Source organism: Bidens hawaiensis, unplaced genomic scaffold (assembly GCF_021521415.1).
Source record: "Bidens hawaiensis isolate Kalapana, Puna unplaced genomic scaffold, B.hawaiensis_p1.1 tig00016562_1, whole genome shotgun sequence".
In the NCBI taxonomy this organism is placed as follows: Eukaryota; Viridiplantae; Streptophyta; class Magnoliopsida; order Asterales; family Asteraceae; genus Bidens; species Bidens hawaiensis.
Genome location: NW_027492518.1, coordinates 397,185 through 424,961, shown reverse-complemented (window position 1 = coordinate 424,961; position 27,777 = coordinate 397,185). Strand labels below are relative to the sequence as shown.

The 27,777-nt window shown below is 34.5% G+C and overlaps 3 protein-coding genes across 3 annotated transcripts; 1 reads left to right on the top strand and 2 right to left on the bottom strand.

Annotated features, from left to right (window-relative positions):
* Nucleotides 1-1,630: 1,630 nt before the first annotated feature.
* LOC143551716 (uncharacterized) lies at nt 1,631-3,131 on the top strand. The gene is made up of 2 exons (XM_077042093.1): nt 1,631-2,100; nt 2,736-3,131. Exons 1-2 carry the CDS (start codon nt 1,843-1,845, stop codon nt 2,925-2,927), a joined length of 450 nt encoding a protein of 149 aa, XP_076898208.1. The 5' UTR covers nt 1,631-1,842; the 3' UTR covers nt 2,928-3,131.
* Nucleotides 3,132-5,159: 2,028 nt separating this feature from the next.
* On the bottom strand, nt 5,160-5,926 carry LOC143551715 (uncharacterized). Its single transcript, XM_077042092.1, has one exon. The coding sequence runs from the start codon at nt 5,924-5,926 to the stop codon at nt 5,279-5,281; it is 648 nt and encodes a 215-aa protein (XP_076898207.1). The 3' UTR covers nt 5,160-5,278.
* Nucleotides 5,927-24,454: 18,528 nt separating this feature from the next.
* Nucleotides 24,455-25,314, bottom strand: LOC143551714 (uncharacterized). Its single transcript, XM_077042091.1, has one exon. It carries the CDS (start codon nt 25,189-25,191, stop codon nt 24,508-24,510), a length of 684 nt encoding a protein of 227 aa, XP_076898206.1. The 5' UTR covers nt 25,192-25,314; the 3' UTR covers nt 24,455-24,507.
* Nucleotides 25,315-27,777: the final 2,463 nt, after the last annotated feature.

The following is a 27,777-nucleotide window of genomic DNA, read 5'->3' as shown; positions in this document are numbered from 1 at the left end:
ATTGGTTTCATCCTCTGGACCCATTGGTCCTTTTTGTTTCGCGCCGGTAAGATTTTGGAACGTGAGATCGTCTGGAGGAGTTTCAGTCTGGCTATGAGGAGTTGTGATGAAGGGATGGTTACTGGTGGTGCGCGCAGAATCACGCGGCACCCTCAGAAACTGCTGTCCCTCATTAACATCCTCACGCTCAATATCCTCCAGAACTTGATCGCTGTTACGAACACCAGAAACCATGGTGAAATTTTTTTTTTTGAGAACTGATGAGATTTTGTTGCCGTTGTAACAGGTGATGGCGCCAATGAAGAAACGTGGATCGGCTCACTGGTAGACGATCAACTTTCCTCGGGTATGATTATGCTATTTCACCGATGGTTCTCTGGAGTATGAATTCTTCTACCTACAAAATGAACAGCACCGTGAACTTACCCCTCAGAAAGGGACAGAGGGGTCCTCTTTGGGGTAACCCTCCGGTGTGAGAATAAGAGATTGTAGGAGAAGATAATAATAATCTGAGAGTGAGTAGGGAATTGGAATGTATTTTCTTGCTTGTTGTTGCTTACTCTTGCTTACCTCTCCTTGTGGAGGTGGTGTGGCATTTATAGTGCTACGGTTTCCAATGATTGGGCTCAGACCCAATTAGGGCCTTTTTGGCCTCCTCCTATTGCTTTTGCGCCACGTGTCCTTAGGACACCTGGTGCTCTTTTATTGATTATTCTCTGACCCAGGTATTTTACCTGACCCATGTGCAATCACGTGGTAACACATGGGTTTTGCTGAGTTGTCCACCTTTCATTGGCAGCTGTCAACATCAGCATATTCTTATTCCTTAAAGGATACCTTCCAGAAGGTTGTCTGACGTGCACAATCAAGGTTGTCCTTATCCTGATTTGGATAAGGACGAGGTTGATTATGTGCATGTGTGATATGCGCCTATCCTGAGGATGCGCAAGGTCTTCTCTTTATTCTTACGCGCAGATGTTTCATGCGCAGATGTGATATGCACAAGCATATGTAATATGCGCCACGCGCGGATGCGCCACGCGCAGATGTGATATGCGTGAGCATATATGGTGCGTGAGCATGTGATACGCATGAGCATATGTGATGCGTGAGCATATGTGATATGCGTGAGCATATGTGATATGCGCCATGCGCATAGGTTTTGGCTTTGTGCCTTCATAATATCTTGATTTCAAGCCTCTTGTCTATATCTTATGGGTTGACCCGCCTCGCTCGATGTTGAGGCGGGTACATACCTCTTCACTTATTCCTATGAAAACTCAATTCACAATGTGAAGATGAAAACAAAAACCAATAATTCTACTTTGTAATTTACATGTATATTTATTTATCCCTAAATAAATGTATCATGAGTTGGAATAAACTATCCTTTGAGTTTCGGTCTTGCGACCGTACTCCCCAGGCGGAGTGTTTCACGCGTTAGCTGGGCCCCTGATCCGCGTAGACCAAGGGCTATCTCACAAAACATGTGATAACGTACACACCAATGGACCAAACCACCCCTGTCCAAACACTCAATCCCGAAAAAGCCCCTAAACACCATCACGCTCATCTCACGTGACCTAAACATTCCAGAACATCAAAGATGCTCAGTACACTAACACAAAAGATAAAACCACATCCACTCATCACAACCGTCCGATCACATGCCACGTCACCGATCCATTCCAAACCACTATTCAACGGTGGAGATCAAACGTCCTGTATAGCTACTCTGAAGAACTCACTCTCTCTCTCTCTCTCCTCTCAATCTCGTTACTTTCTGTTACTATATTTTCCGAATATTAATCGGATTAAAATAGAATTTTGATTCTGTTTGTCATGAAGATGAAGATGTTGTTTGAAGGTGAAGAAGTATTTGAAGAAGACGTTGAAGATGATAACGAGGAGGAAGAAGAAGATGATGATGATGTGCAGGAGGTTGTGCCTAGCTCCGGCGGTGTTCAGCCGGTGCATCCGGTGGATGATGACGAAGATGAAGAAGACGATGACGAAGAGGACGGAGATGAAGATGATAACGCCGGTGATGATAGCGATGACGGTGACGGTGACGGAGATGAGGAAGACGATGAAGATGAGGTATAGTTTCTGTTACGTTTCCGTTAACGTGATTAATCTTCAATAATTTTCTTTTATTTTACCTTTTTTTTGGTTATATCTTCAATAATAATTATTATTTATTATTATTTATTATTATTATTATTATTATTATTATTATTATTTGTTAATCTTCAATAATTTTCTGTCGTTTTACCGATTTTCTGTTATTTTACTGATTATTTTTGTTATATCTTCAAAATTCTCTGTTATTTTATTCATTTTTTAATTAATGTTCAATAATTTAATGTTATTTTATAGATTTAGTATTCAGTAATTTAATGTTATGTTACTAATTTTGGTTAATCTGTTATTTTACTTTTTTTTTGGGTTAATTTTCTGTTATTTAACTGATTTTCAGTTACTGTTACCAGATCTCGATTATCTCAAAGCTCGATATATCGTTATTAAGTTATTAAATTAATTTATTATTGTACTTTCTGTAATTCAACTATATTTAAAAAAACTGGAGAGTTTTCGGATTAGGTTTCACAGCTTCCGTTGTTCATTCTCTACAAATCATAATCTGAAAAATTTTCATAAAATTCAACACAATTTGTATATGGTTTTAGATATTCTCTCTGCTGATGATGCTTGACCAGTTTATTATGAATTAGGTTGAGCAAGATGAGAACGGTGCCGGAGAAGAGGAAGACGATGAGGATGAAGGAGAAGAAGACGAGGACGACGAAGACGGTGGTAAGGTTGAGGCGCCAATCAAAAGAAAGAGATCGAAGAACGATGACTCAGATGACGATGATGGTGGTGATGATGATGATGAAGATGATGAGAGGCCATCCAAGAGATAGTTGGTCAAAAATTCCAAACTACCTACAAGTTACAGACCCGTATTAGTTTTAATGGTTTTATGTAGATTTTATTCCAGTGCTTGACAATGAATAAGTTTTCGTTTCCTGAAAGTCTTGGTTTTGTGTCGATTTGTAAACTATAACTGTGACTTGTATTATCGAGATGTTTGATATTGATCGTTTTTAGGACAGACGAAAAGAAACCGTTCTTTGTTCATAATTGTTTGTGATTGGTTTGTTTTGAAAAGAAACCGTTCTTTGTTCATAATTGTTTGTGATTGGTTTGTTTTGGTTGAGGTTGAGGTTGAGGTTGAGGTTAGATTAGCAAAATTTTAACGTGTTCTTGGTTCATGATGGAAGAAATGAGTTGGCGAACATGGTTTGTGAAACGGTTCGGCAACACCTCAAGCGTCTAGGTGCAAAGGGTTCTTTTTTTTTTACCTGATCGGTTTATTCATGTCGAATCTCCCAATTTCGCAACCCACTTTAACAATAATGTGGCGGTTACAATACTAGCCATCGCCTAACTTAAAAAATAAATAATAACCTTAATAGATATAAGATATCCACAACACAATACAATTTTCTTTCAAGAATTTTAGTAATTTCCATTATCAATATCTATATTTTATTCATCACGATATTATTTTGTGAGTCTTAATAAATTTCCATCATCTAGGTCTGATGGTTGGAATCATGACACCTTACATTTTCTTTCTTCAGTTACACAAGCAGCGTTGGATCAAGGAGTTTTAGTTACCACAAGGTCAAGAGTTATTGCGTGTTCAAAAGAAAGTTAAGACGTTGAGATAACAATTCTTATGTATAGTTGGTGATTTGAAGACAAACTTTGAATGGTTATAAACAAGATATGATGCCAGGTGGAAAAAAAGGTATTTTGTTATTACATAAGTGCACATCCGCATTATGCAATCTAGTATACGGGGAGGTCCCCTATGTTTATGATGAGTTCTTCGTTATGTCGGAAAGAAAATCATGTAAAAGTGTACAATACTTGTGCATTGGTGTTATTCATTTATATGAAAAATAATATTTATGCAGACCAACCTGCAATGACATACAACTTTTGTTTGCCGCCACATGAAAGCATACATGGATTTCGCGGAATGCTAGCAAGCATTGAAAACCATTGGGGAGAAATCCATTGATAACAAGACCAATCCTTGTTTCTTGTTGAATCGTAAGATCAACCATGTGTGAGTGGTGTAGTGTGACGTAATTAACTTATCAAAAGGCAAGATCGTGATTGCTGTTGCTTCATAACCACAAGTGTTCATGACAACTAACGGAATAAGATGTAACATATATCCAGTTTGTTGTTCGTTTAAAAAATGTCGACTTTTCCAAGTTTTACATGCTTTTTAATACCTTTACCACTAGATCGAAAGGATATAACATATTAGCTAGGGAGTGGTGGCCAAACTTAAAATAAAATTGATTAAAAACTCATTCCAAACAACATTCATCATAGTTTATACAATTTTAACCTTTTATTTTATGGATGATGTTATTCGTTCTTGCCTTATGAACCTAACATAAGTGATTAAAATTTGTTCAACAACAGGTTACGTAAGATGCTCATATGGTCTACTTAGAAAGTGAGTTAAACTCGTGGTGTAATTATATCAAACTTAACTTATTATATCGAAAATAATATGGTATGTACGTAATGCTTGATAGTTCCTGTTGTGGGCAAAATTTCAAGGATTCGGAATTCAGAATCAGCTTAAGGATCCTTATGATGATGCCTCAAGGATCCTAACGATGCACCAAGATCCTGAAAAGAGCTAAGTATCCTAAAACGATTTAGCATTTTAATATTATTAACATTGGTGTATATTTACCTTTGCAGGATTAATCATAATTGAACAAATTAAATCAAGAAACAAGGCATTTTAATAGTGATTCAAGGAAAGGCTAATACCACTAATCATATTGATTCTTATGTTGTATGTGTTTAGATGAGTTGTGAAGTTATAACATATTGTTGTAAAAATTGTGTAGGGACAGTCGGATTGATGGTGCATACAAGGTGCTTGCAGAAATGTCAAAGAAAGTATGTTAAGTTGTTAACCATATGTGATTGTGGGTCAATTTCTAGAATCCATGAGCCAAGATGGTTTAAACCATGTAACTGATTTAAGTATCAATTAAACACGGTGAACTTTAATATAATTAATAATAAGTTATACCAAAATACAAATTTCATGATACATTTCACTTGCATAGATTGAGATATTGTAAACTTTCTTATAAAGTTAATAGTTTGACAATGAGTCATATATATACTCAGTTTAAACCCTTGATTAAACAATGAGATGGCCATATGATCAAGGGATATAGCCACCATGACCACCACCTTCACCGGCACCGCTACCACTTCCGCTACTATATCCACCATCATGCCCTGAAACACCACCGCCACCACCACCTCCGCCACCAGAACCACCACCTCCTCCACCACCAACACCGTCATGTGACCCTCCCGCGCCTCCTCCGGCTCCACCACCACTACCATATCCACTTCCAGCACCAGCTCCTCCAGCACCACCAGAACCTCCTCCTCCACCACCACCATGTCCGCCTCCTCCACCTGCTCCACCCGCACCACCATATCCACCACCACTCCCAGCTCCTTCCCCTCCACCTCCACCATAACCCCCACCATGGGCTCCACCTCCTCCACCACTTCCACCTCCACCACCTCCTCCACTACCACCACCGCCTCCTCCTGCCGCTCCACCACCATATCCTGATCCACCACCTTCACCAGCTCCACTTCCAGAACCAGCACCTCCATAACCACCTCCTCCACCACCACCACTACCACCTCCTCCGCCACCACCGCCAGCTAAACCACCTTCATAACCACCATGAGTGTTACCCTCTTCAAGAGTGAAGAGAGATCTAGTAGCTGCACTAATGCCCAAACCTAACAAGACCAAGAAAACCAGACTTGGAAGCTTGTGAATAGCCATTTGATCAGATGAAGAAATTAAGTTGTGTGATATTTGCATGGAAATGCATGGTATTTATAGGGTTTCAAAAGTACATCTAAGTGGCTAATGTGGTCCAATACACCACTTTTATGATGAGAAATTGGGTAAACAATTAGTGGGTGTTCTTATATGCTGTTTCCCACACTTGACCCTATCATTTTTTGATTTTAACAATTATCACATTCAAATCAATAGGAGTATAGGACTATGCATTTATGTTATATTTGGCTTTCAATATTCAAGATTTCTAAATCAGTGATAATTCTCAAGATTGTAAAAGTCACTAGCGGATCATAGGCGGTTGACTGTTGGGTGTACTTAGAGAATATCATAAATGGTAAACATAAATAAAATTAATTGCTAGATATTATATATATGTCAAGTAAAATAAGTTTACTAATATTAATAACAAAATAAGTTAATATCAATATAAATAAGAAAATTATATTTTTAAATATTTTTTTATGGAACGACCAACTAAGTAACGTCGGGTACCCCGTATGCGGCCCCCATTGGCTAAAGGTAGCCCGAGCCGGCCACGAGTCCGGACGGACGTAGCTCGTAGCGGTCCACTTATTGAGGGATTCCCCGGATAAAACCCGACCCCACGCCCACCAATCGGCACGACAGCAAGGAGTCGGTAAAACCATGTGAGATCAGGACTCGAACCCTGGCAAGTAAGGGTCATCCATCATATCTCCCATATAAATTGATGATAATAAGGTTTGAACCACCTTCATCTCACAAGTAAATTGAGTGCTCTACTATTGAACCACATCCAATTTATACATTTTTAAATACTAGATGATTCTAATATTTGCTAATTGTTAATTAAAAAACTGATTATTTTTTTAATATTATAGAAAAATGAATTATGTTTTATTTTTAAAGTTAAATAAACCCAAGTTGACCGACTAGATGTGATTTTGGTTGAGATTGATCACTTTTAATCGGTTATTAGTAACAAGAAGGAGTTAAAGAAACTCGTCTCGACGCAATACTTTATAGCGAGTACTCAAGGAGTACCCAACCACGTAGACCTACTTTTACAAGATTTAATTCTAACTCATTTACATAGTGAAGTCTTCAGTTGTTTTTAATTGATAACACTTACAATGTATAAAAGGATAGCTAAACTTATAAGGTATAAAATAGGTCACAAATGATAAGAAAAATGATTTCATACAACATTCAAAAGAAAAGGGCTATGTCATGTGAAAACTCCGTGTGGAAAATGCCACGTAGGCATGAAGTAATGTGTTTAATGAATTATATTTAGATTTTATTATGTTTCATTTTGTATTTGATTTGCTAAAAATGTAACTAATTTGATTCATTTTGTGGTTGGGTTATTGGAAAATTATTGTTTCTTAGTAAATCTTTTTACAAAGTTTTAGCTTTATTTTTTTTTAGTTTATAGCTTTAACTTTTGCAGAATAATTCAATTTTAGGGCAACTATAAATAATAATAGTAACTAAGTTTAATTTGAAACTGTCCCAATCAGGTAATTTATAAAATATTTTGTTCTAACCAGGTCACTAAAGTTTTCTTTTTGTTATAATCCTAGATATTTTACTTGAATATCAGGTCATAAAGATTTTTTTTATTTTTAAATAGTTTGACATTGCAAAATATTTTTCTAAAATTTAGAAAAATAAATTTTAAATTGTGAAAAATTGCAAAAAAGAATAATAACAATAATCTGGAAAATTGAAAATAATAATAATAATAATAAAATGAAACATTGCAAAAAAGTTAAAAAAAAAAAAGAAAAATTGCAAAAAAAAAGCTGGAAAAATAAAAAAAAATCTTAAATTTTCTTTTTTTTTTTGCAATTTTCCAGAGTTTTTTTTATATATATTTTTGCAAAAAATTGCTAAAAATAATAATAATCTAGAAAATTGCAACAAAAAAAGTGAATTTTTTTTATAAAAAACAATTCTTATTATTTTTTTTTGCATTTTTTCACTATTAATTTTTTTTCTCAATTTTTACTAATTTTGTCACTTAAAAAAATATTTTGCAATGTTAAATTATTTAAAAAAAAACCTACAAAACCTGCTATCCAGGTAAAATATATAGGATTAGAACAAAAAACGAAACTTTAGTGACCTAACTGGAACAAAAGGTTTTATGAGTGACTAATGTGTGTATAATGATGCTCTCACAACTAAGCTTTAAATTTATTAAACGAAAATCCTAAAGAAACCACACAAAACTGGCAAATGTACCGATCACTAATAGTATAGCACTAAGGAAGTCCGAGTATCGAACACAAGGACACTTGAAAACATTAATGATACTTAACCCTAACCAAAACTCACATAAGAATATTTAAATGATTTTTAATATAATTAACTACTTAACTTACTTTAACTAAATTAATTAACTAAACTTAACTTAACTATATGAAACTCTTGACAAAACTTGGAAACTTGACTGCAGTCGGAGAAAAACGTCTACCTAGGTAAGAATCATGTTGAAGGTATAATAAGATAATGGATTGAGGATACTCACGACACCGGTTCCTAAGGATGACACAACTAAGGTTCACTCAAAAAAGCTAGATCACCTCTCGGTCTCACCAACAAACTCTAACTTACACTCAGTTGATTTTAAGAACAAACCGGGAAACGAACTGTTAAAGTGCTCTAATGCCGACTTTCCTCTCGGACTCACCAACACACTACCCTAATGGAGACCAATACTACGCAACCAAGGATAGAGGAACAATTTAGTTTAACTTAAACTAGACCAACTAATCGCTCAAAAACCCAAACCCGACAAGAACCAAACCCGCTCTCGCGCGATCTTAATCCTAACAAGTAAAAGCTATGAGACGAGTTTACTTCTTATCACCTCTCGGTCTCTAAGAAGGTGTTCACCCGCTGATTATATTCAATTAAAACACTCACTTAAACCCTACGGTTGATCACCCCGCAAACAAACCCTAAACACCAAGTAAAGAGTTCTAACAAGCAACAATCAATCAAAACGTATTCAATTAATCAAAGCAAGTGGTATATGAGTATAATTAATAAATTCACAGCCACTAAACACAACCTAATTCAATATTAAACCAAACTTTTCATTAAAAATTCAAGCCATGATGATCAACAATCCATATTACTTGCTAAAACCTAACAATATTCATCTAACCTAGGTAGAACTAGCAAATTTAGCCGAGCATATTATTTGGACAGCAGCAAACAATTGATTTAAACATCATAAAACTCAACATAAACATAATTAAAATCATTCAAGAATCAATCTCAATCAAGCACAAGTCAATCTTTAAGTTACTCGCAAACAATTCAAAGTAAAAGATCAAATCAACTAGTTAAGGTTCTTGAACAAAAACATAAAGTTTATGAGAGTAATACTTAATATTATGGCTGAGTTTATGGATGAGAAACGACCCCGAGCTGCTGTACCGAAACTCCCTTGGCTGCCTTCTTTCTCCTTAGCTTCAAAAGAACTCACAAAAATTGTTTTCCCTTCTCCTTTGCTGCCAAAATCTTCCGATCGGAACCTAGCTGTCAAGTTGTGTTGGTTTTGATTTACTCTTTATATTATTATTATTGTTGTTGTTGTAGGTTGAGCAGCTCACGTAAGGATCAAACACAGTCACACAAATCAAATTAAGCCAAAACAACCTAGACGACCTATCCCCCCAAATAAACACCAACTTTTTCTTTCTTTTTATCTTTTCCGATCGGGATTTTCTTTAGAGCTGCTAGGGTATTTTTTTTCTCATATATTATATAATAATGATACTTGAAAGGCTTGGACCTTGTGGCTTGGGTCGGGCCTTGAGTTGTAGTTTTTAAACTTGATCAAATAAACCCCTAAAGTCTTCAAACTTAAATCTTTATTTCATCAACTTTCATAACCTACAATTAACATTTAATCTTTGTAAAATTATGCAAAAACCACCCATAACTCTCATTAATCAAATAATTAAGCATGAAAAACATGATAAAACCATACGGAAAGTAAGTGTGTTTTACAACACATCAAACATCCCCACACTTAAGACTTTTTCGTCCCTAAAAAAGTAATCTACACAGGATCATAACCAAGTGATAAAACAACAAACTCCCAGATTATTAATCATTATCAAAACATAAGAAACAGCTCGACATATTAACCGCGATTTCCTATATTGTTGTCCACTTAAACCCAGCCACCAGCCAATCAAGCCCCCCCTTTTGCATTAAACGTTTAAAGTCTAAAAATCAAGGCTACACCTACCCCATCTCAGACATAGAGAGCTAGAAAAACTAGAGTCGAAGCAAACTGGCTCGACAAATCACTATAAGCCAAGGACTCGTTGATGGTACTAATTAGATGCACTCGGTGAAATTTTGATGGATGAATGGTCACGTGGAGGTTGTACGAGCTATTCCTAAATGTTATTGGACTTTGTCCTATAAATTCCTAATTTTTATTTATTGACTAAGAACCTTCGAGCCCCAATATATTGTATCCTCAGAGTCACCATCCCCAAGGTAACACGTAAACTCTAAGTCCCGTCTAGTATGTGCACTTTGGCCTCTTTTACTAACTTTAAAGAATGCTTCTTTGGCATTTTACAATACATAACTTTCTTCACAAGCATTTTGCTTTTCTTGAACAACTTTTGAGAATACACAAACATAACTTTCAATACATTCTTTTCTTTTTCTTTCTTTTTTTTTCTCTTTTTTTTTTCAATCTTTTATATCACCCTAAAATATATAACTATTTCTAAGCTCGTAAAAAGATGGACATGTGGTGTGTGCTGGTTTGAGTGCATCTAAGTATAACCATCTCAAAGTTTTCAGATTATAGTAATCCTCCCTAAGCATCGAAATTCGGTTTCACCGTTTTTCAAATTATTATATATAAAAACTTCTAAAAAGGACTATCAAAGCTAGTTGGGCCTACCGACACATCCCAAATCATATATGTGAACCATCCCTTCTTTTATTAATATTATTATTATGATGTTTTTGGTTGTTTGCAGTTTTACTACTTAGGTACACTACAGGAAAACGGACGAAACACAGGGGAAGCTCTGTCGAAATTTCGTTAGCCGTAGGGAAGTTCCTTTCCATTTTACCCTCCATACTTCATATGAATCTTATTATTAATCTTTTTATGAATCTTTTAACATTGAGGACAATGTGAGATTCAAGTGTGGGGAGGGGAATTACTTGACCAATTGCTTGCTCAACTAATTATAAGATTCTCTAATAATAAAATTTTTGTAGCAAACAAAGATTAGCTTTATAACAAATCCTAAAGAAAAATCCAAGAAAATTTTTGCAAATAATCAACTACTAATCTACTATAACCAAAGAAAAGTGAAAAAGTAAAAAGAAGTTTTGTAATACCGAGAAGAAATTTATGCAAAATATGGCGCTTATACCCAATTCCTCCGTTACTGTGAGATAAACCTCATGCCATATAAATATTTTTTCGGAAGCTTTGAGTGAGTCACATGTTTCGTGTGATTTAGAACTTGTTGCAATTAATCATTTCAAGGCCACACAAAGCGTTGTATAATGAAGAAGGTAATATTGTCACAATCCTCTCAAACCATTCCCCAAATCACAAAACCCAAAAACCTTATCCAAAAAAAAACCTTACCACTTTATCCATCTCACCGGTAAAATACAACACTGGTCTTTTACCGGCAGATGCATTATTTTGATTTCAAATTCCTTTGCCGCATACATTTCGTAAAAACCTAAGTTGCCTCCAGAAGTTAGGGAGAGAATCTTTCTCTTTAGCAATGAGGTGAAGAAAAAGTGGCGCCAAGACGAACAAAGGCCACCATTTTGTGGAGTTTCCAAAAGTGCAATGAAAAGAAGAGCAAAAATATATGAGCGATGATTAGGATACGGAAACTGATCCCACGAAGGAAGATGTAGAAAAAGTCAAACTCAGTCTCACATGAATATACCGAACTAATGAGGGTGGGGGCTATTAGGCTCAAAGCCGAATGATCCATTAGAGTTGGGAGTTATGTTCATAGCAGGATTGAGGAAGAACTGATCCACATCCTCGACAAAACTGGTCTTGACGATCTGACCTTAAAAGAGTCACTAAAAAAAAATTAATTAGCAATCGGGAGAAAGGAGCTAACAGTTGAAGACATCTTAAGACTCCCGACAATCAACAGAAGTTGTATTTACCGTCCTCATTCTCATTAACCTAAACCTTTGAACCACCACAAAATACCAAATCCCTACACTCACACAAAACCAACCCATATTACCTTCTGATCTATGCAACCCTTCACAAAGGTGGAGATTTGAACTTGTTGCAAGCTTATTTATCACATGTTACATCTTGGCTAAGAGTGTTCACATACATATAACACAGGTATGATCAGATATAAAACCGAGAGTGAGTGAACATTGTGAGAACGTGATGTTTTGCATAAACAGAAGCTCATAAAAACAAATCGCCTTTTTATATATCACTTCATATATTCTTATGATTTAAGGCTGGTTATTTTATTCCCATTTTCTTGGAACTCTTTTAGGAGATGTTTAAGCTATGGTCCTAACTTGCTATTTTAGAGAATATTTATAAGTAGCTTGCTTGAGGACAAACAAGGTTCAAGTGTGGGGATGTTTGATGTATATAAAAATATACATCTTTTTAGCATCAAATAATCTCTAAAAACTGCAACTTCTATCGTATAATATAGTTAAAATAACTACTTATCATGTTAAAATGTATTTTCAGGTGAATCCAAGCCTCAAACGAAGAAACGAATGAAAAAAAACAAAGAAAAACCAAATAAAACAGCAAAACATGGGGCTGTGCTTTCAGGAAACACGGGGCTGTGCTTTTGGAAACACGGGGCTGTGCTTTTGGGAAACACGGGGCTGTGCTTTTGGAAGCACGGGGCCGTGCTTCTGTTCACCTTTCAGAAAAGACAAAAAAATCTACAAAAAAAGACAAAATAGTGAACAGCTGGACACGGGGCCGTACTTTTGGAAGCACGGGGCCGTGCTTCCCTCTCAGAAACGACTAAAAGAATTAGCACATGTCATTAAAAAGCACGGGGGCGTGCCTCAGGAAGCACGGGGCCGTGCCTACCTTCCAGAAACGCCGAAAAGAATTAGCACATGTCACTAAAAAGCACGGGGGCGTGCCTCAGGAAGCACGGGGCCGTGCCTACCTTCCAGAAACGACAAAATAAATCTGGCACATGTCAGAAAAATGCACGGGGGCGTGCCCACTAAGCACGGGGCCGTGCTTCTCACTCCAGATTGCCTATAAATAGAGGCTCTTGTGCCATTTGAAGAGTGTGCCTTGAAAGGAGTTCTATCCGATTCTCTCTTATAAAAACGCACACTAACACTCACATAGAAGGTTTAGTGAAGAGTTTGAAGGCTTGGAGGTCATCACCATCAACCATCATCATCATCTATCATCATCATCATTAAGAAGGAAGCTTCATCTACATTTGGTTAGATTGTTCCAAGTTTAATTATGTATTTGTTATTATCATCCATCTTAATGTTTATCATCATGCTCATTATGAGCTAAACTCCATTTACCATCTAAAATCTATCAAGAAACTTTGTTTTACTTGATAATTATATAAAACATGTGGTTTAGTTTGGTAAAGTACATGGTTATCTTACAATTATCTTTTGATGAGAAATGTTTCACCATCTTAAAATACTAATTCAAAGTTGGTGATTGTCAATTATATTGGCAATCATTCATGATCGATTCATGTTCTTGAAAGATAGAAACACTTTGATACATTATCGAAACATGGATCCTTATATTGTACTTAGAAATGATGAGATATAAGTTGTGATGTATTTCTCTAAACCTTGGTAATCCGAAAATGGCTTTGCTTAGGATATCAAATTAGTTAAAGAAGTCATATGTTAATGGAATGTGTAATTATAACCTACATAAATCAACCAAGGGGAGGTTGTGTGAGTTAACTACAACCACCCGAAGTTGTTAGAATTGGTATTTGAGAAATCGAAGTCAATTCTAATCATTCTACTTTACCAACTGCTTGTCTACTTAAATTGACATTCTCGGGGTAGCATGCTATTAAGCATAGGATGGACTTGAAAATATGCATGCTATTATTCATTATGTCATAGAATATGTTCACTCCAAAATGAGGATCATGATTCTATCATATATTATTAGGACAAGTCTATCACATGTTTAACTATTAATCATCAAGGAACAATGGAGTGGATTCTAGATATTAGATGGTAACCTTCGCATAATTGAATAACTCGTTTAGAATCTCTTGTCTTGGTCACCTATATATTATATATATAAGTATTTACATTTTATAAAAAGTTCAAAAATTAACCCCAAAATGATTAAAACCTCCGATTAAAGTAAAACAACGATTTATTATTAGAAACCTTTGTGTCCACGGATCGATACTTGGTTCTTACCAATACTATTCTACATATACGATAGGTACACTTGCCTATTTTGTGTGTGTTTAGTCTTTGTAGAAATCACTTTTATAAATTTAAAACACGATCTCGTGCAAAAGCTAAATATCCAATCTACTATCCTTTTATATTTTACAAGCCGCACGCGCAAGCACATCAATCACCCCGCAAACAAACCCTAAACACCAAGTAAAGAGTTCTAACAAGCAACAATCAATCAAAACGTATTCAATTAATCAAAGCAAGTGGTATATGAGTATAATTAATAAATTCACACCCATAACTCTCATTAATCAAATAATTAAGCATGAAAAGCATGATAAAACCATACGGAAAGTAAGTGTGTTTTACAATACATCAGTGACCTGATTGGAACAACTTCAAAACTTGGTTACTATTCTATAGAGTAATCACTTCAATTTTAATAGGTTTTTTAATAAAAATATTGCAGTTTTTTGGTTGAACTTTTACACATTTTTGTTGAAGTTATCAAAATTTTAGATGAAATTTTCTTTACGTCTACAGTATTGATAGTTAAACTATATTGTTATTGAATTTTGTGCTCCCTAGTTTAATTTTGTTTGAAAAACAAACTAAGTACATGAACTACATAGAAATGAAGAAGAAAGAGAAAAATATCAAAATAGTTAAATATTATTCAAAGTACATAAAAAATACATTTTGTATCTACACTCATAGAGAAAAAAACTCTAATAAGTAAGCTAAGACTATATATAGTGGACAAACTATACAATGAGGCGACCTGCGACATGTGACGTCTAGTCACCAAAAGACGAGTTTTTGTTTTAAGGGTGTAATGGTGTTTTAGCTATATATATATATATATATATATCACACACAAACTTATGATAATAATAATAATAATAGTAAAACAAACACACACCGACGACAAAAAGACATCGCCCTCTGCCGCCTCTCTTATCATCGGAAAAGGTGTGTGGGGGGGGGGATGTTCCTCCAAGAAATCGTCCCCATTTACCGCCACTTCGCAAATCCTAAGTGTTGATGAGTTATATCGAATGACACATTACCGAATTAATCTTTAATGGGTTAAAATACTGTGTCATTTGGTTACATTGGATGTCAATGAGTTGCAAATAAATCCGTTACAAACAAACTACAACTGTTCAAAGCATTATACATATAATCGACACAATCAAATTATAACTTAATATAACTTAGGGATTGCTTATTTTCACCAACTTATAACTTATAAATTTTTTGAGAAGTAATAAGGTGTTTGGGATTGTTTATATTGTGAGAGGAAAAGTTCTATAAGTTACACTTTTGTACCTTATTAACTTAATGAAAAGTTATAAGAAAGTAAAATAAGAAATCCCAAACACCTCCTTAAAGTACAAACGTTGCAACCAAATATGATCAATTTGGTTCTTAGCTGAAGTATTTTAATTTCAAGACGGACGACTTAAGACTTGATTGACCATGTATTTTTGAAGGCGTGGCCAACTTAAGCCAATTAATAATAGGCAAATTAGATTTTAATAATTTCACATGTTTGTAGTTGGCTAATAATAGTCATACATCAAAATGTTCTTACCATCAGTCCCACATCTCGCCATATCTTTTCTCATTGGACCTGCTATAAAAAGAACTTAATTTCGTTGGGTTTTTTATTTTGGAATTTGAAATTAATGTTTTAGAGCTTTTGCTCGGAAGAAAGATATTGGACCATTGATGTAACATTCTGAAATTTTTAAGAATAATATTTAATATATTATTTATTTATGGTGGTAACGTTTACTTAGGTTAGTAGAGAAATAAAATAATAAAGATGGAAGGATAAGTAGGCTAATTAGATGAAATTAATTATGGACCAAAAAGGAAAGATGGGCCTAAGGTCCATGGGCTTAAGAGAGTATAAATACCCCTTAAAACCCTAATCCTTTCCATTTTCATACATCTCCACACCATAGCCTACACCATCAAAACACACACTTAACCCAATTCCCGTTTTTGAGAAAACCACCCACAAAGACACGAAGATTACCGGAGATCTAACCGTCGGATCAGTCTCAAAAATTAACCGAGTATTCATGACATATAAATGAAGTTTTCCACAAAAAAGATCTTCGATTAGAGGTCGGGAAATCCCGTTTTTATCAGCAAAACCATAGCAGCTCAAAAGTGAAGATTCCGGCGACTGTTCAGCTGTTCCGGTAACTGTAGCGGCGTTTTCCGGCGAAGGTGAGCTGATGGGTTTGTATATCGGGACAAGACGGTTCCGTGGCCGCTTGAATCACTCAAATCGGAATTTGTTTGATATGGTTTTGAGCCTCTCGAGTGATTTCAGACAAAAACCTCAAAGGTACGTTTTTGTTAAAAAGGTTTACTTTTCATGAACGGATTTACATGAAAATTGGTAGGATGATAGATCGGGTCATGATTATTTATAAAGTAATGAACTTGATAGTAAACGGGTTAGTTGGTTCGTTTCGGGTAAAACGAGTAGCGCTTGGTTTGTGAAAAGGACAGGTAAACGAAGTCGGTTTTGCATGAAACTTAGTAGGATAGTAAATGGAGTATAGATATACCATAAAGTTGTAAACTTGAGGATTAAAATGGACTTAACGAACTCATGGTAATGAATGGCTCGTTTAAAATAAACCTTAGATCTAGTATTGAACGTTTTAAGCCTAAAGGTCCAAACTTTATGCTTATCCGGGACAAGTCTTACCCGAAAATGACCATGGGAATGCTCACGGGTTTGGTTAATAACGTATCGAAGGGTTGCACGTAAAAACGGAGATGATTATGGGGATTAAGAACGAACCTATAGCCGCTGCTGCAAGTTCGCCTGCAAACAAGTTCGTTGCTACAAGTTTGCCACCATAAATTCGCTTGATAAGTTCGCCACACCTAAGTTCGCTTATCAGAAGGTTCGCTTATATATTTAAGTTCGCTTAGCAATAGGTTCGCTAATATATTTAAGTTTGCTTAGCAATAAGTTCACTTATATATCTAAGTTCGCTTATCAATAAGTTCGTTTAAATATATAAGTTCGCTCGTCAGTAAGTTCACTTACACTCAAGTTCGCTTACATTGAGACCCGGATTCATGGCGACTTGTAAGTGTAGACATATATGTGTACACACGTGATGGCGTGCAATGTAAGGACTTAGGAGATCATGATACCAGAGAGTTAAAATAAAGGAAAACCATAAAAATGGTAAGTAAAAGTAAGCTAATACTAGGCCACTAGATTAGAACGGACGAGTATTGATAAGTGTAACTTGCATACAGTTAGCAGAGTTTAACTAAAGAAAGGATTAACTATTAACGAAGAAAGGAACAAGATCCATGTGAGTTTCTAGCCCCATTTCTTGTTATGTTTTCGGGGCTGTGTGCATACTCGATGTGTTTGTTAATACATTTATCCTAAGTGATAAATGTATGCCTTACGTGGTTATATGAATAGTATGAATGATTGCTTGTCAATACGTGAACGATCTTCGGATATTGCACGTATTGTCAAGTTGTAATGCTATGTTAGATGATGATATGATATGTATGATATATATGAACGAATGTGAAATGAGGTATGGTTGTATGGTAACGAAGAGGAAACCGAACCCTAATAATATTCGAGGAAAGGTATGGTTGTATGGTACGAAAAGGGAACCGAGCCCTAATAATACTCGAGGAAAGAGGGAATCGAACCCTACTAATATTTGAGAACTAGGGAACCGAACCCTACTAATATTCGAGGAAAGAGGGAACCGGGCCATAATAATACTCGAGGAAGGAGGGAACCGAACCCTAATAATACTCGAGGAAAGAGAGAACCGAGCCCTAATAAACTCGAGGAAGTAGGGCGTAATGCTCTTTATAACGTAAGATATGAAGTTAAGTACGTATGAAATAAAAATATGAAAGTATGAATGAAAGTATGTAAGTATGTATGTGTTGTATGTTGTATGATTAACTAGAACTCACTCAGCGTAGCTGACTTTTAGTATGCACGCAGGTGAGTAGAATGAGAATGCTAGCTTGAGCGGGATACATGGTAGAAGAATAAAGGCTGGCATCTAGAGACTTATGATGTTTTTATGTTTAATGTTTTTATAAAATGAAAGACAAGATGTTGGTTTAAGGCAAGTCATGAAATGTTATGAAGGTTTAATGAAAGTTTTATATTCCGCGTAAAGTTTTAATTAACTCTGATATTTAGAACTGTGTTTATGAGTAAATCCAACGTCCAAATGTGAGGCACCGGTAACGGGGCCTTACAATTGATATGAAACTTAACTTGAGTCGGTGCTTTAATTAAGGTGTTTAAAGTTATAATTAACAAAAATTAATCGTTTAGGCTCTCAAACCTAGTCAAACTCAGTATGTGAAGCTTGGGTTCGAGATTGTTAGTAAAAGATCAACTTCAATTTAGAGACAATCTCCTTTAATTAAACTTGACTCGATTATACTAATAATCATATGTAGAAATATATTGAGGTATAATGGTATAACATTAATGGGGATTATCTTATGAATTGGGAAAAAAATTATATTAACACAAGGTAATATGAGTGGTGACTGGTGTATTAGTAAAGTATAAGAATTGATATTCATTTTCAAGTTGTTGGATGACACCAATGCCTCACATGAAAAAAGGACCATGTGTTTGCATCAAAAAGTGCATTTTGATGTACATATCATACACCAAACTGTATTATTTAAATCAATATGAAATATTCTTACACCAAAAGATATAACTTATTAAGCAGATATAAACGTATTGTGTGTTAAATAGTTTTGATGATAGGATACGAAGCAGATTCTAAAATATATATTATTTAAAAATATAGTTATTTAATTAATAAACAAATGGATTAGATTACTTGTGTTGGGCTTGTATTCCACTTTAGCCCGCTCGAGCCTAGGATTCGTTAGCTGACTTTATTTTTTTCCTTTTTAGTTTTGATAACCTTGTATGGTATTTAATTCTTTTATATAGTTTGGGCTTAATATCATCAACATATAACTTATTAAACTTTTAAAAAGAAATACTTATGTTTTGATATTATATATTAGTAAGTCACAGTATTGTGACTTATTAATTTTTATAAAAGTTATAAAAAGGTAAAATAAGAAATTCCAAAACCTATCAAATAGAAGTAACAAAAATATTTAATTACAAGTGTCAACAATAACTAGTGACCTAGCGAGCGACGTAGTGTAGAGTGATGAAGGCATAGATAGTGAAGTGGCACATCAGATTCAGGAAGGCTGGTGTAGGTGGAGGGCAGCCTCAGAGGTTCTAGTTGACAATAATTTCCCAGCTAAACCAAAAGGGAAGTTTTATAGGGTTGTAGTTCGACTAGCTATATTATATGATATAGACCGCTAGGCTATCAAGAAGCACAAACGCACAAGATGGAGGTAGCAAATATGAGGATGTGTAAGATGGATGAGTGCCCACACGAAGTTAGACCGGATAAGAAATGATGTTTTTTATGGAAAGACTATGGGTTGCTAGTAGGGTTGTTCAAAAGAATCTGAATCCGAATTTGTGTCCGAATTACCCGAAAATCCGAACTATCTGAATTCTTGGATATCCGAAAATTCGGATTTGGATAGAAATTTTGGAATTTTTCGGATATTCGGATTGTCCGAATTATCCGAAATATTAAACATAATATATTTTTAATTTTCTTTTATATTCAATTACATATAACATATTAACACCTGTATGTTTGAAACCCTAGTTCTCTCACAAAATTACTGCTGCTCCTTCCTCCGATGGTGTCCGAATTTTTGACGGTGGTGGTTTGAGTGCCCAGATCAAGTATTACTTTGTTACTTTTTGAGATTTATTTAGATGACATTTATAGATTTTATATATGTTACTTTAAAGATTTGGATCATTGATTTCGATCGTATCCCTCGATTAGGTTTGTTGTATGTTACTTTGTAATGTAAGATTATAGCTTTTCGAGATTTCCAGATACCCGTTTCACTATCCGAACGGATATCCGAAATTTCGGATGCGGATTCGGATAGTGAAATCCGCTATCCGAAATGTCGGATATCTGAAACCCCGAATATCCGACTTTGAACACTCCTAGTAGCTAGAATTTCATATAAGATAAGGAAGGAAGGCTAAGATGGCTTGGGCATGTGAAGATGATGCAGTTGACGACGCGAGTTCAGTGGCGAAGCTTGGACATAAATATCGAGGGGGCCGGACTCAATATGTATAAAAAAATTCATAAACTATAGAGGGGCTTGGGCTCAAAATTACGATCGGAAACGGTTAAATTTACACTATGTGTAAAAATTTTCGGCCGAAAAAGGATAAATTTACACTACCGAGAGAAAAAACGGAGGGGTCGGGCTCAAAATTTCAGTCGTAAACGGGTAAATTTACACTATCTATACAAATTTTCGGCAAAAAAAGAAAAATTTATACTACCGAGCGAAAAAACGGAGCGGGTCGGACTCAAATTTTCGGTCATAAACGGGTAAATTTACACTATGTATAAAAATTTTTAACATTAAAAGAAATAAGTTTACACTATCGAGCAAAATAACGGAGGGGGTCGGGGCCACCCCTAGCCCCAACTAAGCTCCGTCCCTGCACGAGTTAGAGTAGTGGAAACTCTTATTGTGAAAGGGAGAATATAGTGGTAGACCCAAACAACATTCATCATACTTTATAACATTTTAAACTTTTTATTTTATGAATGATGTTTTTAGTTCTTGCCTTATGATCCTAACATAAGAGATAAATATTGGTTCAAGACCAGGTCACGTAAGATGCTCATATAGTCTACTTAGAAAGTGAGTTAATCTTGTGGTGTAATTATATCAAACTTAACTTAACTTATTATATAAAAATTAATATGGTATATTTGTAATGTTTGATTGTAACACCCCGGCTAAAGCGGAATATGCCCGAGTGTGACGTACAGATTGCTCAAAACACATGTGACACTATTAAGTGACAATATTATCATTAATTTATTTAAACAACAAGTACACAAGTTTGGAAGTAAGAGAAATACAAATAAATCCACATTTAAGCAATTTGTCCATTTATGTTGAATATTCTAAGTACTAATGTCATCGTCACGGCAACATCCTCTAAATAAGGTACCTGTAGCACATATATAAAAATATATAAAATAAAGTCAACTAAATGAATAGTTTGTGAGTTCATACAAGTTTTTTGATTAAGTATATAAAAGTCATACAATTCCATGAACAAGTTTAAATGAGCAAGTAAGGTCATTTCCAGCTGGGACTGTGCACCAGCATACTCATATAAGCGCAAGTAAGTGTCCTTTCCGTTGGTAACAACCAACGTACTCGGATCGGGGTCTCTATTCCACTCATAACATCGAGGTCCTGAGTGCATAGGGGGGCGTATGATCATACTTAATGAGGAAACCATTGGCACGTAATCTTTGAGCAAGTAAGCAAATAAACACACAAGTCCATGTAACGAATTGTAGTTTGTAAATAATGAATAAACGGAATTGTAATTTGGATAGGATATATATGCTACCCCCAAAAGTAAAAGCGTAATAAAGGGTGTGAGAAACTCACCTTTGCAATTCGATGATAACTTGAAATAATAATCAAAAATGCGTTTAAGGAAATAAATGATCGAACCTCACAAACTATAATTAAAAAGGAAATAAAAAATTTAAAGACTAACTATCGGGATTATAAAAGTTAAATAATATTAGTTTTAGGAATTATGGATTATTTAAATATCTATTTTATTAACTTATGGTAAATGGGACTTGAGAATTTTTAATTAGTTTAACAACAATGAATAAAGTTTAAAAAAAGTCATTTGATGTTTATTAGTTTAAAAATGATTTGTAGATACATAATTATAACTTATTAACACAAGATTAAATAACAATATTAATAATAATTTATGATTAAACGTTTTTTTTTTCAACTAACATAATTAATTAATTTACTAATTAATTAACTTAAATGTTTTGCATGAATTCTTTTAAAGAAATTATAAATATTAGTTTATGTCGAAATAAAAGAAACAATAATTAATTTATTCAAATTATTAATTTAAAGATATGAAGTATGTTATATCTATTGTGAAATATTTTAAATAAAATAAATTTTATAAATCATCTGATTTAAAAGAAAGTTTATATGTTTATGATGATCAACAAATCATAAGATTTAGATAAATATATATTCATGCTTGTTCTTGCATAATAACTAGGTTTGATCCAAGATTTAGAAAAATCAAAGTGTTTATCTTGGATATCCATGATCATAATGATTCTTAAACCAAAATATAAGATTTTTATGATAAAAGTAACATGATCATGAAGAACAACTTATGAACAAGTATGAACATTCAAGATAAATATCAAAACAATAGTTATAAAATGCATGAAATGGTAAAAACTTACTTGTTAGTGCTCTTAAGCTTAAGAAAATAATGTATTGAGATGCGAAAATAATGGAGGATTTGTCCTCCTTTTATAGTAAAAAAAAAGAGTTGTTATGTCTTATGGAATTAAAGAAATTAAATCATGTTTAATATAATTAAAACACAAATTAAAAATAGTTTAATGGGACATTCAAAATGTTTAACTATTTTAATAAACTTTATGTAATTAAAACATATATTAGTTTTTTTTTATTAGTTAGGTAACATAATATGAAAAGATGATGATGATGATAATAATAATAATTAATAATAATAATGAAAGTAGTAGTACTAGTAGTTAAATAATAATTCTAGAAAATTGCATGAGACATGTACATAATTATTTGATCTTGATTATAAATGTTTTAAATTTGTATGTAATACTACAAGGGTAATGAAAAGTATAATTGCATAGAAATGATCACATAAAATACATTAACGAAAAATGAGATTAATTAATAATATTATAAAAATATATAAATTTAAATAGAAACAAAACCGAAAATTCAAAACGGATCGGGTTTTCGGGTTTAAAAATTAACGAATGTTACATTGATAGTTCCAATTTCATTCAACAATATTGTATGTCCCGATTATATTTTTGTAGTTATTCATTGTAATTATCATATCCTTAACATTTTATCACAGTTTTCTTTCAATGTTGAATTATATTTATTTCACATACATTGTTTATTCCTTATATTGAATAAAATTGTAACATATAGTAGATATGCCACGACCGGCTTTAACAAAATAAGTCAGCCTTTGTAGCACAACATAGGAGCTTGAATGGATAATAAAAACAATATTTAGCAAAATACAAGAAGGTAAGACACTAGGCACCACATACAACATAAGACGAGGTTAGGCTGACATTTCCAACAAACACTTATCCATATACAATGCAGTGGCAAAAGCCTAAACGGGAATCCTAAAAACCTCAGAGACGCATACTTGTGTAATCCTGACATGTGGTATATTATTAGTGTAATTTAGGAGTAGATGAGTGTGTGAGTTGCATTCATAAAGAATATAAAGACTCTAACTACTTTCAACGAGCAATAAAGTGAACATATGTCCCACAATCCCCCCTTGTTGTTATAAAATCATGCGACAATGAAGTGGCTTTAGTCGTTCTGTAACATTTTGATAAGTTGATAGCATTTCACATCATCACTAATATGATTGATCTTACGATCTTGTGACTTTTAAGAGCCCAGATATGCTTAGATAGACACCATTGACAAAATACCACTAATCATATTGATTCATAATTCTATTGTATGTGTTTAGGTGAGTTGTAAAGTTAAAACATATTGTTGAAAAAATTGTGTAGGGACAATCGGATTGATGGTGCATACAAGGTGCTTATAGAGTTGTAGAAATGTCAAAAGAAAGTATGGTAATCATATGTGATTGTGGGTCAATTTTTGGAATCCATGAGCCAAAATGGTTTAAATTAACCATGTAACTAATTAAGTAACAATTAAACACGCTGAACTTTAATTTCATTAATAAGTTATACCAAAATACAAATTCATGATACATTTCACTTGCATAGATTGAGATCTTGTAAACCTTCTTATATATAAAGTTAATAATGAGACAATGAGTCATCTATATACTCATTTTAAACCCTTTACTAAACAATGAGATGGCTTTATGATCAAGGGATATAGCCACCATGACCACCACCTTCACCGGCACCGCTACCACTTCCGCTACCATATCCACCATCATGCCCCGAAACACCACCGCCACCACCACCTCCGCCACCAGAACCACCACCTCCTCCACCACCAACACCGCCATGTGACCCTCCCGCACCTCCTCCGGCTCCACCACCACTACCATATCCACTTCCAGCACCAGCTCCTCCAGCACCACCAGAACCTCCTCCTCCACCACCACCATGTCCGCCTCCTCCACCTGCTCCACCTGCACCACCATATCCACCACCACTCCCAGCTCCTTCCCCTCCACCTCCACCATAACCCCCACCATGGGCTCCACCTCCTCCACCTCCACCTCCACCTCCACCACCTCCTCCGCTACCACCACCGCCTCCTCCTGCCGCTCCACCGCCATATCCTGATCCACCAACTCCACTTCCAGAACCAGCACCTCCATAACCACCTCCTCCTCCACCACCACTACCACCTCCTCCTCCTCCACTGCCAGCTAAACCACCTTCATAACCACCATGAGTATTGTAACCCTCTTCAAGTGTGAAGAGCGCTCTAGTAGCTGCACTAATGCCCAAACCTAACAAGACCAAGAAAACCAGACTTGGAAGCTTGTGAATAGCCATTTGATCAGATGAAGAAATTAAGTTGTGTGATATTTGCATGGAAATGCATGGTATTTATAGGGTTTCAAAAAGCTCATCTAAGTGGCTAATGTGGTCCAATACACCACTGTTATGATGACTAATTGGGTAAACAATTAGGGGGTTCTTATATATGCTGTTTCCCACACTTACACTTGATCAATTTTTGATTTTAACAATCATCTATTTCAAATCAATAGGACTATATATTCAGCTATATTTGGCTTTCAATTTTCTAAATTTCTAAAGTAGTGATAATTCTCAAACTTGCAAAAGTCGTTAGCGAATCTTAGGTGGTTGACTGGGGAGTTGAGTGTACTCGAAGAATATCATAAATGATAAATATAAAGAAAATTAATTTTGGATATTATATATATGTCAAATAACATAAGTTTATTAATATTTATAACAAAATAAATGAATATTAATATAGATAAAGAAATTACATTTTTAAATACTAGATGATTCTAAAATTTGCTAATCGTTAATTAACAAAAGTGATATTATTTTTTTTAATATTATAGAAATATGAATTATGTTTTATTTATGTAATTAAAATCAACCCAAGTTAATCGACTAGATGTGATTTTGGTTGAGGTTGATCACTTTTAATCGATTATTAGTAACTAGGCGGAGTTAAAGAAACTCGTCTCGGCAGTATTCCAATACCTTACAACATTGATAATCCTAACTCATTTAAATAGTGAAGTCTTCGGTTGTTTTTAATTGATAAACTTGAATGTATAAAAGGATAGCTAAACTTAAAGGATAGCGAATGGGTTAATCACCAACATTAAATTCGTCTGTCTCTCCATCTCCTAAATTTACCATCCTCCCATGCACCCTACCCCTGAAACCGATTAGAGATTTGAATAATGCATGTCTTCGATCTATTAGTTCGTTCACCAGAGTTCATGACATATTATAATTATCATTCTCTATTATCATGGTAAAAAACTAACAATAAAAAGATAGCTAGATTTATAAGTTATAAAATAGGAAAAATGAATCCAAATGCTTGCAACATTTAAAATATAAGGGCTATGGTCGTCTGAAAAGTCGGTGTGGAAAATTGTAATTATGTGTTAATGAGTTGTATTTGATGAAAATAAGATTCCTTATTAATTTTAGCTCTTTAAAATAACTTTTTAAAAAAGTTAATAAGTTATAACATTGTGACTTATTAACTTATATGAGCAATCCTAAACAACTTTTAACTTTTTAAAATGTTAATAAGTTATAGAAATAAAATCCTAAATACTATGTGTAGTGGAGGGGCTATAATTGAGGGGCAAATTGTGACACGTGGCGCCCAGTCAGCATGGAGTGGAAATTTGTTTTTGGGGTGTAATGGTGTATGGTCTACAAGTTGGGCCCACAGTGTCTTTTTTTATTATTTTCTTTTTATAATTAAACTAATTAAATAAAAACCAATTTATTTAAATAATTAAATAAAAATGTATTAAAATTAAGAAATAAATACAAAAAATACATAAACTAAAAAAAATACACGAATAATAAAAATAAATTATAATAAAAAAACACACCAAAATAAAAATACACATAAAAAAATTACGAGGATGCGTATAGCCGAAGTACACTTTTGGATGGCGGAGAATCCTAAATATCCTCTTGCATCGGGTTTCCGTTGAAAATACTCATACTCCCGCTCTGTATCTCCAACGATGCGCAAAAATAAACGCTTGGACATCCAAAAACGACGTCGAAACATAGCGTCGTTAAATGTAGGTGTGTCGTCGAAGTAGTCTTTCATCAAACGAGCGTTCGCTTGCGTACGATCCCGAAGGATATATGACCGTCTACGTGGTGCCGTAGATGGAGCAGAGCCGGACACCATGTTATTGGCGACGGCCCGAACCGCGTTCCTGACCTCTAAATGCTCTTCCGCCACTTGTCGGTGAATCTGATGAATTCTTCGACTCTCGTTTATTAATTGATCCAAAATCTCGGCAGAGTTCGTGGAATCCGGGGAACTCATTGAGTTTGAAGAAGTATGAAAATAATAAAAATGATTGGTATTTTTATGTTTGTGTTTGTGTATGATAGGGTGAAAATGGTTAGATAAAGTTTGATATATATATATATATATTAAGTTTTTAAATTAATTTTTTTTTATATATTTTGTCGTTACCCAACGGCATTATTATTATTATATTATTATTTCTCCATCTTCGCGGGCGATAAACTAATCCCGCCCCCGCCCCTTTCCTAACGACTTTTGCAATTTTTGATTTTTTGATCGATTTTATGTTCCACCATAAAATCGCCCAAAAATCGCCCACTACACTCGGCCTAAGTAATGTAAAGTGTTGATGAGCTATATTGGATGACGGATTACCTAATTGATCTTGATTATGTTGGATGTTAATAAGTTGCAAATACATCTGATACAAACAAGCTATTGTTCAAAGTAGTTAAACATATAATCGACACAATCAAATACAACTCAGAATATTGTTTATAATACAAGCGTTGCAAAATTTGGTTCTGAACTGAAAGATGTTAATTCAAGACTTAAGATTTAATCGACTATGTATTGTTGAAGGTGCAGCCAACTTCACCAATAATATAACAAAAATACGGCAA

Bases quoted from the DNA above. Each gene is read 5' to 3' on its own strand.
- LOC143551716 (XM_077042093.1), top strand. From the start codon at position 1,843: ATGAAGATGAAGATGTTGTTTGAAGGTGAAGAAGTATTTGAAGAAGAC. The intron at 2,101-2,735 runs GTATAGTTTCTG...ATTATGAATTAG, and splicing joins AGGAAGACGATGAAGATGAG to GTTGAGCAAGATGAGAACGG.
- LOC143551715 (XM_077042092.1), bottom strand. From the start codon at position 5,926: ATGGCTATTCACAAGCTTCCAAGTCTGGTTTTCTTGGTCTTGTTAGGT.
- LOC143551714 (XM_077042091.1), bottom strand. From the start codon at position 25,191: ATGCAAATATCACACAACTTAATTTCTTCATCTGATCAAATGGCTATT.